The sequence below is a fragment of the Rhinopithecus roxellana genome, chromosome 6 (genome assembly GCF_007565055.1).
Source record: "Rhinopithecus roxellana isolate Shanxi Qingling chromosome 6, ASM756505v1, whole genome shotgun sequence".
In the NCBI taxonomy this organism is placed as follows: Eukaryota; Metazoa; Chordata; class Mammalia; order Primates; family Cercopithecidae; genus Rhinopithecus; species Rhinopithecus roxellana.
Genome location: NC_044554.1, coordinates 57540780 through 57558703, shown reverse-complemented (window position 1 = coordinate 57558703; position 17924 = coordinate 57540780). Strand labels below are relative to the sequence as shown.

Sequence of the window (17924 nt, the reverse complement as noted above, 5' to 3'; positions counted from 1 at the left end):
CACCTTTCGGGTTCACGCCATTCTCCTGCCTCAGCCTCCCGAGTAACTGGGACTACAGGCGCCCGCCACCTCGCCTGGCTAGTTTTTTGTATTTTTTAGTAGAGACGGGGTTTCACCGTGTTAGCCAGGATGGTCTCGATCTCCTGACCTTGTGATCCACCCGTCTCGGCCTCCCAAGGTGCTGGGATTACAGGCTTGAGCCACCACACCCGGCCAGTTCTTTGGTATTTCTAAATAATATGCTTATATTGCTGCGTAAAGGGGTTACAAACACACAGATCACCTTGGAAGATAAATGCAAATGTCCCCAGCTTCAAATGTTAATACTTCTCACCTGAGAATACAGTATTTCCCATGGTTCTCAAAGAGAAAGGACAAGCTTTTCAATACTGGCAGTATATCTAGAGGTTAGCTGATGGCTTTGAAATTAGAGACATGGGTTCCAATAACAGGTACAACTTTTTGCTTTGTGACCTGGAATAAGTTACTTAATTTCTCACGCCTATATGTTTACATTTCTAAAGTGGTAGTAACAATTCCTATCTTATAAGATGGCTGTCAGGATTCCCTGACACATGGTATTTTATTTAAAGTGCCTAGCACAATGTTCTGCACATAATAATGTATTTTAAATGAAACGTGTATTTTAAAATTGGTAATACCATATACAGATTTAGATGTATAGAGATCTATATACGAAGTCCCTGGGAGCAACCACAGGAGTAATAGCTTTTAGATTTGTGCCTTGGTAGACAAAATTATCACAGACATGTCCATCTTGTGACTGTTCTCTCATTTTGCTTCTCTTTTGTTTATAAACTTGTTTTTCATTTAATGAGTATCTTCCAAAGAATTAACACATACTTTGATATAATGCAGAAAGTTATTTGGCAAACATTTAGATGATACTGGAATTTATTGCTTTAAAAAAGATGGTACTCTTTTCATCTGTTAGCTACCAATCAAATACCTTTGCACAAAGTTGAATTTTAATAATGCTACTTTTAGGTGGCTCAGTTTTAAGTATGCTTTAAGGAATTATTCCATTCTCCACTGAGTTTTTCTTTTTCTATCTCTCAAGAAAGAGAGGTTACTAATTTTAAATACATTTAACTACATATCAACAAGATATATTTTTCTTTCTTAGCGCCAGTGCTTAGGACTACTAAGTCGCTTTGGTGGCTCTGACAGACTGCGTCAGTTTAAATTTCAAGACGATAATGTGGAGGGAGATAAAGTAAGCAAGAAAGATGAGATTGAACTGGCTATGCAACAGGTAAGAGGGGCAAGAACCATGTGACTTCTCTAAGGTTTTTATGGTTTTGGAAAATGTTGATAAAAATAACAGATGTGGGACCAGTGCAGTGGGTCACGCCTATGATCCCAGCACTTTGGGAGGCTGAGGCAGGTGGATCACCTGAGGTCAGGAGTTCAAGACCATCCTGGCCAACATGGTGAAACCTTGTGTGTACTAAAAATACAAAAAAAATTTAGCTGGGCATGGTGGCATGCGCCTGTGGTCCCAACTACTCAGGGTGGCTGAGGCGGTCGAATTGCTTGAACCCGAGAGGCAGAGGTTGTAGTGAGCCGAGATCACGCCACTGCACTCCAGCCTGGGCAACAGAGGGAGACTCCATCTCAAAAAAAAAAAAAACAAAAAACAGATGTGAGTCATTTTACAGATTGATTTATAACCTTTTCTTCTTCAAATCTCGATTTTCATGCTAATTAAGGCATTTCAGGGTCTAACATTTTTGTTACTGCTGGTTTTTGATTATAGATTTGTGCCAATGTAATGGAATATTGCCAGTCACTCATGTTACAGAGTTCTCCTACCTTCCAGCATGCTGTGTGTCTCTTCACTCCTAGCCTTTCAGAAACAGTTAATAGAGATGGACCACGGCAAGGTGAGCTTAGTTTTTCATTCTGTATTGAAGGAACTAAGTTGCTATGGTTATGACATAGCTCTCCAGCTTGGCTCCATTAAGATGCAGTATTTTCTTTAAGTGTCATTAATGGGAAACATTTTAAACAAGTTTTAAAGTTGAGCGGGAGGTATTATTATTAGACCTGTGTATAAGACTGGAGAGAACAGAGAAATTCAAGATTTACTGAGAGTAAATCTAGAGAAACCATGTTTTGAATAGCACTTGAGGGCTCAAAGGATCTAAATTGGGGAGTAAGTTGGCTGGGTGAAAAAGATGAAAATACAACAAACAGTTTTATATGTTAAATCATGTTAAACTGAATTCAGTGTCTAAACTGGGTTTTTTATTATAGCTCCAAATTTCTATAACATAACAAAATACAATTTAGATACTAATTAGGCCAACTTATCCTGTGATTCTTTAATGACTCAGTAGGGAATGTTTGAATATGGGGCAGGATAATGGGTAAAGCTGTTATCCTATGGAACACTCAGAAGAAAAACCCCGTTTTTATCTTAGTGGGGATAATGGAACTGACTGTGGTGATTTCAGGAAGTCTTTGTGATCTGTGAGAAAAATTTTGTCACATTTTCATTTTCTTCAAGATCTTGTTATCCCTGAAAATTACTTAATCACAAAATATATGTGTTTAGTAGAATAATAGTATAAAATGATGTTATGAAAAATATATTACTGGCCGGGTGTGCAGTTGCTCACGCCTGTAATCCTAGCACTTTGGGAGTCCGAGGCAGGCAGATTACCTGAGGGCAGGAGTTCAAGACCAGCCTGGCCAACATGGTGAAACCCCGTTTCTACTAAAAATACAAAAAATTAGCCAGGTGCAGTGGCGTGCCTATAATCCCAGGTACTCTGGAGGATGAGGCAGGAGAATCGCTTGAACCCGAACCCAGGAGGCAGAGGTTGCGGTGAGCTGAGATCACACCACTACATTGCAGCCTGATCTACAGAGTGAGACTTTGTCTCAAAAAAAAAAAATTAATTTAACCCAAAGGATTATAAATCATTCTACTGTAAAGACACATGCATACATGTTTATTGCAGCACTATTTACAATAGCAAAGACTTGGAACCAACCCAAATGTCCATCAATGATAGACTGGATAAAGAAATTGTGGCACATATGCACCATGGAATACTATGCAGCCATAAACAAGAATGAGTTCATGTCCTTTGCAGGGACATGGATGAGGCTGGAAGCCATCATTCTCAGCAAACTAACACTGGAACAGAAAACCAAACACCGCATATTCTCTCACTCATAAGTGGAATTTGAACAATGAGAACACATGGACACAGGGAGGGGAACATCACACACCGGTGCCTGTCAGGGGATAGGCGGCAAGGGAAGGGAGAGCATTAGGACAAATATTTAATGCATGTTTGGCTTAAAACCTAGATGACAGGTTGATAGGTGCAGCAGACCACCATGACACATGTATACCTATGTAACAAACCTACACATTCTGCACATGTATCCCAAAACTTAAAGAAAAATGTATTAGTTTAGCAACATTCAACCTTATCCTATATAAATTATGTTAAGAACTTTGTTAGACAAACTCTATTATAAAATGTCCTAGCTGGTAGTATTAAATTTTTGTTGTTGTAATTTATGTACAACAAAATTCACCCATTTTAGGTATACAGTTTGAATGCTTTTTGGTAATTATATAAAGTTGGGTAACTATCACCACAACCAAAATAGAGAACTATTCCCTGTTCCTTAAAGATTTCTTCTTGCCTTTGATTGCATTTGATTGTTTCCTTCGACCCCAGCCCAGGCATCTACTATTCTGATTTTTGTCACAAAAGTTCTGCCTTCTACCAGTGTCTGCTTTTGTTTGTATTGTGTCTAGGCTTTTTCGTTTTATGCCATGGATGGGGGAGAAGAGTACTGACCGGTAGAATCTTAGTTTGTCATATTAAGACCAACTAAGTCCTGAATAGCTAATAAAATATCTTTATTTAAAGATATCTTTCAGTGATTCAAAGGGAGTAGTCTTGGTGACAGGATGTCTTCAAGAAACCGGGGTAGGTAGCTACAAAGATTTGTAATTCCATTTTATGGAGTAAAATAGTTAAATTAGACTGGACATGTAAAACAGTTCCTTTGACTTAAACAAGTTAATTCTACATAGTTCTTGTTTTCTCCTGTATTCAGAAAGTTGGAACCAGGCATGATGGCTGAGCCTGTAATCTCAGCTACTCAAGAGACTGTGGCAGGGGGATCACATGAGCCCAGGAGTTCAAGGCTGCAGTGAGCCAAGATCATGCCACTTGCACACCAGCCTGGGTGACAGAGTGAGACCATGTCTAACAACAAAACAAAGTTTGCTGCCAGGAAGATAGGATAAAAAGGAACCACCATGGGGGGATTCTGATATCTGCATGTCCTCACTGGCATGAGGGGAAAGTTATCCTTCTAGTCCAAGTGGCTCAACCAGTGTGAAAAAGAGATCATTTCACTTTGGAATGGCATGGAATGATTGGGATTCCTATCCAAAGACCTGTCAGCCAGCAGTAACTTATAACCTGATGTATCCCCTTTCCATCTGGCAGTTTGAAAATGGACATCAATCTGTTTATTAATCTCTGTAGGACAATAGCCTGATGGAGACTTCTAACTCTGCCTCAGAAGGGCTCCTTTCTTTCCCCTTGAAACTAACCTTGTAACACAAATTTAATCTGAACATAAGATTTTTCAAACAAAACTGTAATTTTGTATTCTTTAATATTAATCATGTGCTAATAATGTTTCACTGGTCATTATTAAAATTTTATTTAGTTGCTTCTCATTTTGAGCTAATCTGTTCCATATCCTATCAGTCTTTGATCTTTAATACTTGAAGGTGAACTCATTGAGTTTTTTTTTTTTTTTTTTGAGACAAAGTCTCGCTCTTGTCCCCCAGGCTAGAGTGCAATGGCGCGATCTTGGCTCACTGTAACCTCTGCCTCCTGGGTTCAAGCGATTCTCTTGCCTCAGCCTCCCAAGTAGCTGGGAGTATAGGCACCTGCCACCATGCCAGGCTAATTTTTTTTTTTTTTTTTTCTTGAGACGGAGTCTTGCTCTGTCGCCCAGGCTGGAGTGCAGTGGCAGATCTCAGTCTCAGCTCACTGCAAGCTCTACCTCCTGGTTCACGCCATTCTCTTGCCTCAGCCTCTCAAGTAGCTGGGACTACAGGCGCCCACCACTACGCCCGGCTAATTTTTTGTATTTTTAGTAGAGACAGAGTTTCACGCATTGGCCAGGCTGGTCTGGAACTCCTGACCCCAGGTGATCTGCCAGCCTTGGCCTCCCAAAGTACTGGGATTATAGGTGTGAGCCATCATGCCCAGCCCATTGAGTCTTAGAAATTGTTATTTTTCCATTTTTTCTTAGACTCTTTTTAGGGTCAGCAACCATATTTTTCTCTTCCAATTCTAGACACGTGCGTGAGTAGGTATGTGATATAGAGAAGCAGTTTAACCTAATCGACTAATGACAAACTGCCTGGATTTGAATCCCAGTTCTACAAATAACTTATTGGTGTGATTCTGGAAAACTGAATCACCCTCTTTGTGCCTTAGTTCTCTTATCCGTAAAATGGAAGCAATGACAAGCTCTCTTCCGATGAATTTATTTTATTTTATTTTAGAGACAGAGTCTCATTCTGTCGCGCAGGCTGAGTTCTGTGGCACGATCTTGGCACATTGCAACCTCCACCTCCTGGCCTCAAGCGATTCTTATGCCTTAATCTTCTCAGAATCTGGGACCACAGGCACACGCCCCATGCCTGGCTAATTTTTGTATTTTTAGTACAGACGGAGTTTCACCATGTTGGTCAAGCTGGTCTCAAACACCTGACCTCAAGTGATCTACCTGCCTTGGCCTCCCAAAGTGCTGGGATTATAGGCACGAGCCACTGCGCCCGGCTGTTTTATGCAAACCTAATAGCCTTGGAATGCGCAAATATCTTCTATACTTGGGCAAATTAGTATTGTGAGAACTCCTGAAATGCTTTGGAGTCCTCCAAGCATTCAATCATCCTCTTTGTGGATATCTTCCTACCAGGATAGAGACCACACAAATGTTATCTGGGGACCAGGATACCTGATTTCACTAGGAGAAGGCTCTCTATAACAATGTATTGTGAAAACTGTCACATCTTTGCTGTAGACTAAAAGAGGATACCTGACAAATTGAATTTGTCTAGGATGTCCTAGTTGGTGGCACCATCCACAGACAAGGGACCCTTCTGTCTCTTCCGCTCTGTGTAAAGATCTATGGGATTGGCCAGGTGTGGTGGCTCATGCCTGTAATCCCAGCACTTTGGGAGGCCAAGGCAGGTGCATTGCTTGAGCCCAGAAGGTAGAGACCAGCCTGGGCAATATGGCGAAACCCCATCTCTACAAAAAAATACAAAAAATTAGCTGGGTGTGGTGGCATGCACCTGTAATCCTAGCTACTTGGGAGACTGAGGTGGGAGGATCACCTGAGCCCAGGAGGTCAAGGCTGCAGTGATCCCTGTTTGTGCCACTGTACTCCAGCCTGGGTGACAAAGTGAGACCCTGTCTCAAAAAAAAAAAAAAAAGAAAGATATATGAGTCTGACTTTAGAGCAAAGTTAAGGGAGTTGTTAGTGAAGAAAAAAGCAAATGCAGATCTCTCCTTCAGTATTCATGGCAGTTTGGGTCATTAAACAAAGATTATCTCCAATTTGAACTTGAAATTGCCACAGTGTTGGACCAGCTGTGGTAACTCACACCTGTAATCCCAGAACTTTGGCAGGCCGAGGCAGGCGGATCACCTGAGGTCAAGAGTTCGAGACCAGCCTGGCCAACATGGTGAAACCCCGTCTCTACTAAAAACACAAAAAATAGCTGGGCATGATGGCATGTGCCTGTAATCCTAGCTACTCGGGAGACTGAGGCAGGAGGATCGCTTGAACCTGGGAGGCAGAGGTGGCAGTGAGCCAAGATCGAACCACTGCACTCCAGGCTGGATGACAGAGTAAGACTCTGTCTCAAAAAAAAAAGAAAGAAAAGAAGTTGCCACAGTGTTTCCACGAAATCCCTTAGTCACTAGAGGAAATTGTTCTAATTGCACTACACAGATTATCGCTGGGATGATTTTTTTTTTTTCCTTTTCTGTAGGGATGGGGTCTCTTGCCCAGGCTGGTCTTGAACTCCTGGCCTCAAGCCATTCTCTCTCTTCAGCCTTCCAAAGTGTTGAAATTACAGGTGTGAGCCACTGTGCCTGTCCTAGGATAATATTGTTATTGCTTTCTAGTTTTCCCTCTGCAAACAGCTTTTATGACATCCCACTGTTCCTTTGTGTCTTCATTAGCCAGTAGCCAGGTAAAAGGCAGATCATTTTGTTTTACTACCGTAATGTAGTTGTTATGGTAAAAGATTTTTTAAAGTTTAAATCTATTTATATTTTTTGAATATTTCAGTTAGTGTTCTTGTCTCTTTGAAAGAATGACTTTGAACTGGCAATTTAGTAACCAGAAGGATGCAGACCAGAAATGAATCCATACAACTAGAGCCATCAGGCAAGGCAGAAATTATTCACTTGGTGTTAAGAAACCCCAAAATTGTGTATATTGTTTTTTATGTGGAGGTGTGTGTGTGTGTGTGTGTAAGGTTTATACTTTGATAGAGTTCTCAAAGAACTCTTTGCCTAACAAAAGGTAGACTCTGCCAACGTGCATCAGTCAGATTTCTTTATTCTCGCAGGATCTCCAGCCTTATGTATGTACGTGATTACAGTGGCTCCTAACCATTTGTTCTTTAAACTATTAATGGTATTTAAAAGTAATCTTGGGTTGGTTTTAATTACAGGTCCTTAAATTCTGGGGCATCCCTTGTTTTAAAACAGGTCATTTGAAATTCACATGAAATGCTTGTAAGTGGAACATTGTTTTATGTCATCACCTCTATTAGATACCCAAGCTCCAGTGGTTCCATACTGGCGCCTGCCTGGTTTAGGCATTATTGTCTACCTGCTGAAACAGAGTGCTAATGATTTCTTCAGCTATTATGACAGTCATCGACAGAGTGTCAGCAAGCTACAGAATGTAGACCAGCTTCCCCCAGATGAGATAAAAGAGGTACGAATCTTATAATGAGCTGGGCGGACTTGAGAAATCATTGCTGTTACTAGGGCCAGGGTGCTGGTCTCAGACTGAGTAAAGGTGGTGTATACATTATAACTGAAGGAATTGGAATGATTCTTGTGTGTGATTTGAAGACTCTTTTGCCATTAGCACCAGCCTTATAAGCATAGAAACTGTTGACTGAAAAACAGTGAAGTGTAGCACCTGTTCAAAAAAATAGAAAGGCAGCTGGCCTTTGAATGAAGAGTTTTGGGTCATTTATACTGTAAAATCTGTGCTGAGAAAGGCTTCTGTTGCAGATTTTTTTTTAAATAGAACTTAGGTAAATGTCTCTGTGCCGTCAACATCTTCAATATCTGTGTAGCAAATTTTTCAAACAAAATTGATAGCATATGAGACTTGACTGCCTTCTCTCAGTGACGCAGAATCATTCCTTCTACTTAGTGTATTAATAACTAAAGATGCTGAATTACCAGGATTGCTACTAAGTATTTGCTGCCTTTTCCATTTGGCACAGCTGAATGTAAGGCATCTCTTGGCCGGTTCCTAAGGCAGTGCTGAAGCTTCCTGGTGTCCTGTGGCAGCCTGGATGTTGAACCACTTTATCATTCCTGGTTTGCACCAAGCTTTCTAAAAACTTCCATGTTACTCTTTTAAGTTGTCCATGCCTACTCCCTCTTGCCACTTTTCTGGTAATCTCAGGGGACATTTATTGAGTGTCTACAACATGCTAGGCCCTGAACTACATGTTCTACCTAACACCTGGGCAGATACTGTTTTTATTCTCATTTCTCATGTGAGGAAACTGAGGCACAGACTTGCATAACTCACCCAAAGGCATGTAGCTGGCAGGAACAGGGTGAGGCAGGAGTCAATGACGGGGTTTAGGTAACCCCTGAAATTTTGGGTTTATGCCTGGCAGTCCTTCCTCTAATGTGTAGCTAATCAGTGATGCTTATACTTGCAAGAGGAATTGCATCATCATCATGAAGTGTGTGGCCTTCCATCAGCCTCACTTCAGTACACCTTCCATGGAATCCAGCATTGGAACATTAGCTGGAACCATTGTGCTCGTGTGTGTGCCACATTGAGAAGTGGTCATGGGAGCTTTGGTTGAGGGTCATATTTTAGTTATGCTCTAGGTGTGTCTACCTTGTATTTTTTGCAGGAGATACCTGACAACTGTTAGAAATTCTCCATGGGATTGTTACAGCTACTGCTTGAAAAACCTATCGTTTTGTCTTGCTTTGTTTTAATGTGACAGGAAATTCAGGGTTTCATCAGCAACTCTGTGTTTCAGGGACAGACTTTTTCGAAATGCAGCAGATAAATGTTCATTTGTGAATTTGCCTCTTTGGCTCTAATTTTTTAAAATTGCTAGCTTCTTAGATAAAAACTCTTATCTGCAAGGATGTTTAAATTCGAGTGTTTTCATAGCATTCACCCACGGTGACCTGCTGATAGTAGTTTTTCATTAAAAATTTTGTTCCAGTTGACGTCATTCTAATACTACGTTTGTTTCTTCTAGTTGTGTCAGTCTGTGATGCCTGCTGGTGTTGATAAAATCTCCACTGCCCAGAAATATGTTCTAGCAAGACGGCGCTTGGTGAAGGTGATCAACAATCGAGCTAAACTGCTTTCCCTTTGTTCTTGTATCCTTTATGAAATCATGCACTTGAGTGATGACCTTGAAATGTAGGAACTCTTCACTTATTCTCACATTATTTGGGCACCAAAACCAGGTGGAAGGAGATATAAACTTAATTTTTTCCCAGTAAATGCCTAATGTATTTCCAAATCGTACTTTTTTGTTCTTATCTTTTAGAGTAGCTGGTAATACTGATAATATACACGGGCACTTTCTGTCAGGGAATAAGGTAGGGACATGAGACTGCTGGCACAGGACCCCCACCTCCTTCCTCAGCACACCTTGCTGCTTCCTCTTGAGGAGCCTTCAGTGGGACCCTGTCTGTTAGACTGAGGCTCTGGTTACCTCATTAAGTGAGTGCAGTCTCTCCTTTTTTCTCCTCCTCAGAAACTGGTTTGTAAAAAATATTTGATGAGATTATGTTCCTTTAATCTGAGCTCTGATATAGTTATCATAGAGACCTGCCTGTTTATTCTTTGGCGCCATCTGGAGTACTACTTGTTACATTGCATGCCCACGGATTCTCAAGATTCCTTATTTGCCTCGAGAACCTTGTTTAAAAGCAGAAGACTGCAAGGTAAACTTTCTGCTAAAAATTAATGAACCATAAATACCTATTTGTGCCTTGAAAAGCTAGTCAACGTTTTTATTTATTTTTGTTTCCAGATTACTTGGAGTGAATTGGGTGAATCAAGAGCTGCTTAGTCACTAGATGTTGCTATTTCTTGCATTTTACTTTCTGTTCACGGGACATTGTACTGAGCATAAGAATATTCTAGAGGCTGCTCATCAGCTGTTCCTCAGCTTCTTGCTGCAGTTAGGGGCTGACCCAGCTCTAGAAGAATGGAGTAGGTCTGCTATTATGCTGATTCTTATTGCTAGAGTGGGTCTCTGTGACTGATGGGCATGTATTGGATCCCTTAGGTGGAAAGAAATAGAGAAGAGCTGAGAACCCTGGTCTAGACCAGTGAAATGCTTTCTAGGGGCTTCCATTTGCTGAAAGTTGAAAATTGAGTTCCTAATCTTGAGCCATGTTTTTCATGGTACTATTGTTATTGTTCATTGTCATCAGGTTCCTCCACTGTGTGATAGATGTGTACTTGCACAGCCGGTATGACTCTGTTCTTTTATCTCTAGATTCCTTCGCCTCAGAAACCAATCTAGATTTTAGAAGTGGGCTGGCTATAGTGAGCCAACATGATTTAGACCAGGTAAAGTTCTATTCTTATATTCTTTTATTTTTCTTTATTAAAGTAAAAGGGCTAGGCGTGATGGTGCACACCTGTAATCCCAGCGTTTTGGGAGGCCGAGACGGGAGGATTGCTTGAGCCCAGGAGTTCAAGACCAGCCTGGGCAACATAGTGAGACCCTGTCTCTTAAAAAAAAAATTTGGCATACTGTGGTGGCATGCACCTGTAGTCACAGCTACCTGGGAGGCTGAGGTGGGAGAATCACCTGAGCCTGGGAGATTGAGGCTGCAGTGAGCTATGATTTCACCACTGCACTCCAGCCTGGGCAACAGAGCAAGATATTATCTCCAATAAATGAATGAAAGAGTGAAGCAAGACCTTGTCTCCAATAAATAAATAAATGCATGAATGTAAGTAAGTAAAAGGAAAAGCCTAGTATGTTCATAAGATTATGATTTTCAGGGTTGCTTATAGAGACCTGGTTTGAACTCTAGCGTGACCATTTTAATAGCTATGTGACTTTGAACAACTTACTTAACTTCCGAGCCTCAATTGTTTCATTTAAGAAATAGGAGGGATGATTCAACCTCAAAGGGTTTTGTCAGAATTAAGTGAGGTTTCATGTATGTGAAGCTGCTAATGTTGTACCTAGAACATGGTAAGTGTTCCGTGATTGGTAGGCATTAAGATCTGGAAACTCCTGATATCTTTTGATTAGCTTTTTTTTTTTTTTTTTTGAGACAGAGTCTTGCTCTGTCGCCCGGTCTGGAGTGCAGTGGCCGGATCTCAGCTCACTGCAAGCTCCGCCTCCCGGGTTTACGCCATTCTCCTGCCTCAGCCTCCGGAGTAGCTGGGACTACAGGCGCCCGCCACCTCGCCCGGCTAGTTTTTTTTTTTGCATTTAGTAGAGACGGGGTTTCACCGTGTTAGCCAGGATGGTCTCGATCTCCTGACCTCGTGATCCGCCCGTCTCGGCCTCCCAAAGTGCTGGGATTACAGGCTTGAGCCACCGCGCCCGGCCTGATTAGCTTTGTAGAACTTTTTAGGTACAAAATATCAGTCAGCACTTACTTTTCAGGAAATCATTTAATGGTGAGATTGAGAGCAGCCGATACAAATCCCGCTGTAGTAGACCATAGTACACAACACTGTGCTTTTACTAACCTGTTGATCAGTAGTGTTGGAATGAATGAAGAGCATGTCAAAAACAATTACAATGAAAACCTCGTATTAAACTAATAGCAAAGTTATGTTTCTAACAAAGCAGGTATCAGGGTGTGTGATGTTAGGGAAAATGAATTACAGCTAGATCCTCTACTAGCAATCTGCATGTCCTTAGCTATGATTTGATAAAGCCTCTGCTCCTCCCTAATCCCTCTTTTTGCTGTTTTTCTTAAAACAAGGTTGGGAATGAAAGGTGCAGTTACAGCAACCTCCAAAGCACACCTTGCTAGATGTCATGGATACCACGCTCCCATCCTAATCCAGACTACATTCACTCTTTAGTGACTTTATAAAAGGAATTTTGTGGCTAGGCTTGTTTAGGAGAACTAATGTTAATTGAGGCCATGTGCAAAATTAGCCAAAGATATTCAGAGGTTTGTTGTTTGTTTTGTCTAAGAGACAAGGTCTCACTCCGTTACCAGGCTCTCGTGCAGTGTTGTGACCACAGTTCACTGCAGCCTCAACCCCCTGGGCTCAAATGATTCTCCCGCCTCATCATCCTGAGTAGCTAGGACAACAAAAATAAATATATTTTGAAGTAATAACTGTTACTATGTCATTTAGACTGCTTTGTAAAAAAGCTAGAAAAAAAAATGCAGGATTAATAAATAATCTCACTGTGCTGTGATTTTAATGCAAAACTGAAAACAGGTAGATTCATCTAATTTTGTACTTAATTTTAGTCTTTTAGTATAACATCAAAAAGATCCCTCTGAAACTACATATACATTCTAGAATATATATGAATTCTAAAGCATATGCCAGGTTTATCCACACATGAGTATTTTTAAAAAACAAAAGCATGCAAGTTGGTTTTTTAAAAATGCAAAATGAAATAAAAAGTAAAAGCTTCTTTCCCACCTACCCTCCCGCCCTCCCGCCCTCCCTCCCTCCCTTCCTTCCCCTCATCGTCCTTCCCTCCCTCCCTCCCAGTCTTACTGACTTCTTGTATGGCCCTTTAGGAAATGTTTTTGTTTGTATGTTAGTATATCAGCATCAGCATCAACATTCATTGCTATTTAAAGCAGGTTTTTAAATGTATACAAGAAAAGAAAACAGGAAAAACATGCGAATTAAACCAAAAAATTTAAGGTAGAAAATGTGAATGCTTAGTTAATTTAGTAGCACATTACAAAAAATTCAAAAGTATTTTACATTGAAAGAACCACATTACAAAAATTCTAAGGTGTTTTAAATTGGAAGACTTAGAATAAAAGAAATATTTGAGACAACAATTTTAACAAAATGTCTTTTGTGTCACTTCTAGCTTCAGGCTGATGCAATCAATGCTTTTGGAGAATCATTACAAAAGAAACTTCTGGACATTGAAGGATTATATTCAAAAGTTCGATCTCGATATAGTTTCATACAGGCTCTTGTCAGACGTATCCGTGGCCTCTTGAGGATATCAAGGAACTGAGAGCCTGTGCTTATGCTCTTCTATGAGAGAGATGAATTGGGGAGAACTGTCTCCGTTTTATAGATTAGTTTCTTTCTAAATTATGACCAAAAATATTTTGCTATTTCTTTCTTTGTATATGGACATCTTTTCTGTAAACTTTGCCTAGTTCCATCCTCACTAGTAAAAAATAAATACTTTTTAAAAAAACCAAACAAATGTATGGTTAATCTTTTGATCTTTTATCTAGAAAATGATCAACATTATCAGGAATCTGACAAATAAACCTTCAACAGTGGTGATTTTCCCGTAGAGATATTATTCAGAATGCCAAATTAAAGGCATAGTCTGAAAATTCTAATTTTTTTACCCTTTGTAGCTACATTTGCACTATTACAATATTCAGGGTTACTAAACTATAGCCATGTTCTTATAGAATAGTGTAATCAATACTGTGAAAATGTCTGAAAAAGTTAAGCTTTTTCCTAAAATTATTTAGGTTTTGCCTTTTTCTTTTCTTTTCTGCATGTAAGTTGACAATACAATTGTCCCTTGATATCTGGTGAGTACTGGTTCCAGGGCTCCCACGGATACTAAAACCTATGTTTTGGTATGCATGTTCCTTACATAAAATGGCATAGTGTTTGCATATATATAGATACATCTTCTTGTATACTTTAAGTCATTTCTAGATTACTTATAATACCTAATACAATGTAAATTCTATATAAATAGTGGTTATACTATGTTTTTAAATTTGTATTATTTTTTACTGTTATATTGTTTTTCCCCCCAAATATTTGTGATCTGTGGTTGGTTGAATCTGCACATGTTGAACCTGGGGATATGGAGAGCTGACTGTACAGTAATTTGCATTTGTTCCTTAGAAATGATTGTGAAATTGATCAAATTAATCATCTGCCAATATTTCTCATATAATTAATATGATGGCTATCACTAGGATAAAACATTTAAATAATCACCACTCTATTTCTTACCCAGTTGTTTTCATGTTCAAGTAACTACATCATCTGAAACTGCAATTTCCTTTTCCAGCCAGCAATTATTTCAGCCTAATACTTAAGAGAGACTGCTGAGAGGAGAAAGTCTTCACTTTCATGTAGTAACAGAATAAACGCTATAACACTATAGAATAAAATTGATACTTATTCTATAGTGTTATAATGTTGTGTTTTGTTTTTGAGACAGAGTCTCGCTCTGTCACCCAGGCTGGAGGGCAGTGGCATGATCTCGGCTCACTGCAGCCTCTGCCTCCCAGGTTCAAGCGATTCTCCTGCCTCAGCCTCCCGAGTAGCTGGGACTCCAGGCGCCCGCCACCACGCCCAGCTAATTTTTGTATTTGTAGTAGAGATGGGGTTTGACCGTGTTGGCCAGGATGGTCTCAATCTCCTGACCTTGTGATTCGCCCACCTTGGCCTCCCGAAGTGCTGGGATTACAGGCGTGAGCCTCTGCGCCTGGCCTAGTGTTGTTTTTAAATGCTTACAATAAAACTTCTATGGCTTCCAAGCATTGGTTTTGGGTTTTGGGTTTTGTTTTGTTTTGTTTTTTTGGAGATAGGGTCTTACTCTGTCACCCAGGCTGGAGTGCAGTGGCATAATCGTGGCTCATTGCGACCTCTGCCTCCCGGACTCAAGTGACTCTCCTGCCTCCGCCTCCCAAGTAGCTGGATTACAGGCATATGCTACCATGCCCAGCTAATGTATTTTTAGTAGAGACAGGGTTTCACCATCTTGGCCAGGCTGATCTCAAACTCCTGGCCTCAAGTGATCTGCCCACCTCAGCCTCCCAAAGTGCTGGGATTACAGACGTGAGCCACTGCACCTGGCCTTCAAGCATCTTTTTAAAACAGCTTTATCTTAGAGAAAGTTATGCTGTCAGGTTTAAAAAAAGAAAAATATAAAGGCTTTGTCAATGTTATATTTTGTAATTTACTGCCCACCAGATATAAACATTAGCTGGAAAACATTCTGTTAATAAATAGAAGTCCTGGATGTGAAAGAATAAATAAATGGATCCATAATGTAGTCAGTGCATATTGCTCTGCTGGTCACGTATATGGTTATCTCTATCATCTGGAGCACAGGCATGAACCTAGAAATAATTAGCAAAGAGCCTGGGCGTGAAATCAAAGCATTTTATAAACTTCTGAAGTACGAAGCCTTCTTAACAGATAAGACATAGAGCTAAATTTAGAACTGAGATTTTGGGAGTGAGGAGGTGGTTCTTGCCCATGTTTTATGTGCATGAGAGCAAGTGAGTGTGTTTATGTAGGCAGGGGAACTCTACTGCTTCTTGTCAGTGACTTCCTCAGATTCCTCTATCCCTCTGCCTCCCCAGCTGCTGCTGCTGCAGTGGCTGCTCCCTGGGTTGTAGGAAATGAGTGATAATGATGACATTGAGGTGGAGAGTGACAAGCTACAACAGAGATTTCAATCTGCAGCTGACAAATGGGCCCATCAATGAAGGGGTGGCCTGCCCCTCCACACCTGTGGGCGTTTCTCGTTAGGTGGAACGAGAGACTTGAGAAAAGAAATGAGATACAGAGACAAAGTATAGAGAAAGAAAAAGTGGGCCCAGGGGACCGGCGCTCGGCATACAGAGGACCCACGCCGGCACTGGTCTCTGAGTTCCCTCAGTATTTATTGATAATTATCTTTACCATCTTAGAAAAAAGGGAAGTGGCAGGATAATAGGATCATCGTAGGGAGAAGTTCAGCAGTTAAGACATGAATAAAGATCTCTGTGACATGAATAAGTTTAAGGAAAAGTGCTGTGCCTTAATATGCATATGCAGACATCTTCATAAACCTTTTTAGTGCATAAAGAGCAGCATTGCGCTAGCAAGTCCCACCTTTCGCCCTAAGGAGGTTTTCTCCTTTCTCAGTAAACAGAACATACAATTGGGTTTTACACTGAGATGTTCCATTGCCCAGGGACGGGCAGGAGACAGATGCTTTTCTCTATCTCAACTGCCAACAACCGCCAAGAGGCCTTCTTTCCTCTTGTACTGGTCCTCCTCAGCACAGACCCTTCACGGGTGTCAGGCTGGGGGACGATCAGGTCTTTCCCATCCCACGAGGCTATATTTCAGACTATCACATGGGGAGAAACCTTGGACAATACCTAGCTTTCCTAGGCAGAGGTCCCTGTGACCTTTGGCAGTGTACATGTCCCTGGGTACTTCAGATTAAGAGAACGGTGATGACTTTTAACCAGCAAGCTGCCTTCAAGCACTTGTTTAACAAAGCACATCCTGTACAGCCCAAAATCCTTTAAACCTTGAGTCACCACAGCACACGTCTCTTGCAAGGACAAGGTTGGGGGTAGGGTCACAGATTAATAGCATCTCAAATACAGAACAAAATGGAGTCTCTTATGTCTACTTCTTTCTATATAGACACAGTAACAGGCTGATCTCTCTTTCTTTTCCCCACACATCATGATGCACTGGAATGAAATCGTAGGGACCACATCAAAGGCAGCTTTCAGTTTGTGGGACTCAGTCCCAATACTCCAAGGAAAGAAGGCATCGGGGCCCAAATCCTAGACAAAGCCATAGAGTATATCCAGCCTATGTGGAGGGAAAAACCACACGCCAGTGAGAAATTGATGACCTCAGCAGTAGAATGCTCTTCTGAAGCAGGAAGTCCGTGCACTGAAGGAGAGGTCAAGTGCCCAGCCACAGGCCAATTATCCCTCCTCAGACAGCATCCTCTACACCAATGCCAAGGGCAGCACCACCTCTGCCTTTGATGGGGGCTCTGACTCCAGCTCAGAGTTGGAGCTTGAAGAGCCCTGAAGTAGGAAGAAACTCCAGATGGAGGCCAGCTGAGTTACTCAGGGCAGACTAGCAATGAAGACTGTCTCCATCATCCTTCTTTCCATTTCCTCAGAACCATTTCAGAGACTATTTTTCTGTTTCTCCCTTAAAAATGTTTTTTAAATGTTTATGTAAAAGCTCTCGGGGCATGGCGCAGTAGCTCACGCCTGTAACCCCAGCACTTTGGGAGGCTGAGGCGGGCAGATCACTTGAAGTCAGGAGTTCGGGACCAGCCGCCTGGCCAACATGGTGAAACCCTGTCTCTACTAAAATTACAAAAATTAGCCTGGCCTGGTGGCGCACGCCTGTAATCCTGGCTACTTGGGAGGCTGAGGCAGGATAATTGCTTGAGCCCAGGATATGGAGGTTGCAGTGAGCCTAGATGGCAACACTGCACTCCAGCCTGGGCAACAGAGCAAGAGTCTGCCCCCCTCCCTACCCCATCCCCCCAAAAAATCTCTTGTGCTCCTTCCTCATTTCCACTATAACTTTTGTTTTTTGTTCTTTGTTTTTTTAAACAAACAAACGTATTCCCTTCAGGGATTCCCTGTCCCCACCAATAATTTTTAGACCAA

The 17924-nt window shown here is 41.2% G+C and overlaps 1 protein-coding gene and 1 pseudogene across 2 annotated transcripts in view; both read left to right on the top strand.

Moving 5' to 3' along the window:
- The window catches only part of NUP205 (nucleoporin 205), a 91423-nt gene extending 77705 nt beyond the window's left edge, over positions 1-13718 (top strand). Inside the window, exons 37-43 of one of the 2 annotated variants that reach the window (XM_010374637.2) lie at positions 1148-1276; positions 1781-1907; positions 7874-8040; positions 9575-9698; positions 10143-10271; positions 10832-10905; positions 13376-13718. In XM_010374637.2, the coding sequence (XP_010372939.2) occupies positions 1148-1276; positions 1781-1907; positions 7874-8040; positions 9575-9698; positions 10143-10271; positions 10832-10905; positions 13376-13528 (903 nt within the window). In that variant the 3' untranslated portion in view covers positions 13529-13718. Of the gene's footprint in view, positions 1-1147; positions 1277-1780; positions 1908-7808; positions 8041-9574; positions 9699-10142; positions 10272-10831; positions 10906-13375 lie in introns of those variants that run through there. The other variant, XM_030932773.1, reaches the window with a different exon arrangement.
- A 1571-nt stretch (positions 13719-15289) lies between these two features.
- On the top strand, positions 15290-17488 carry LOC104671196 (annotated as a pseudogene).
- The last annotated feature ends 436 nt before the right edge of the window (positions 17489-17924 follow it).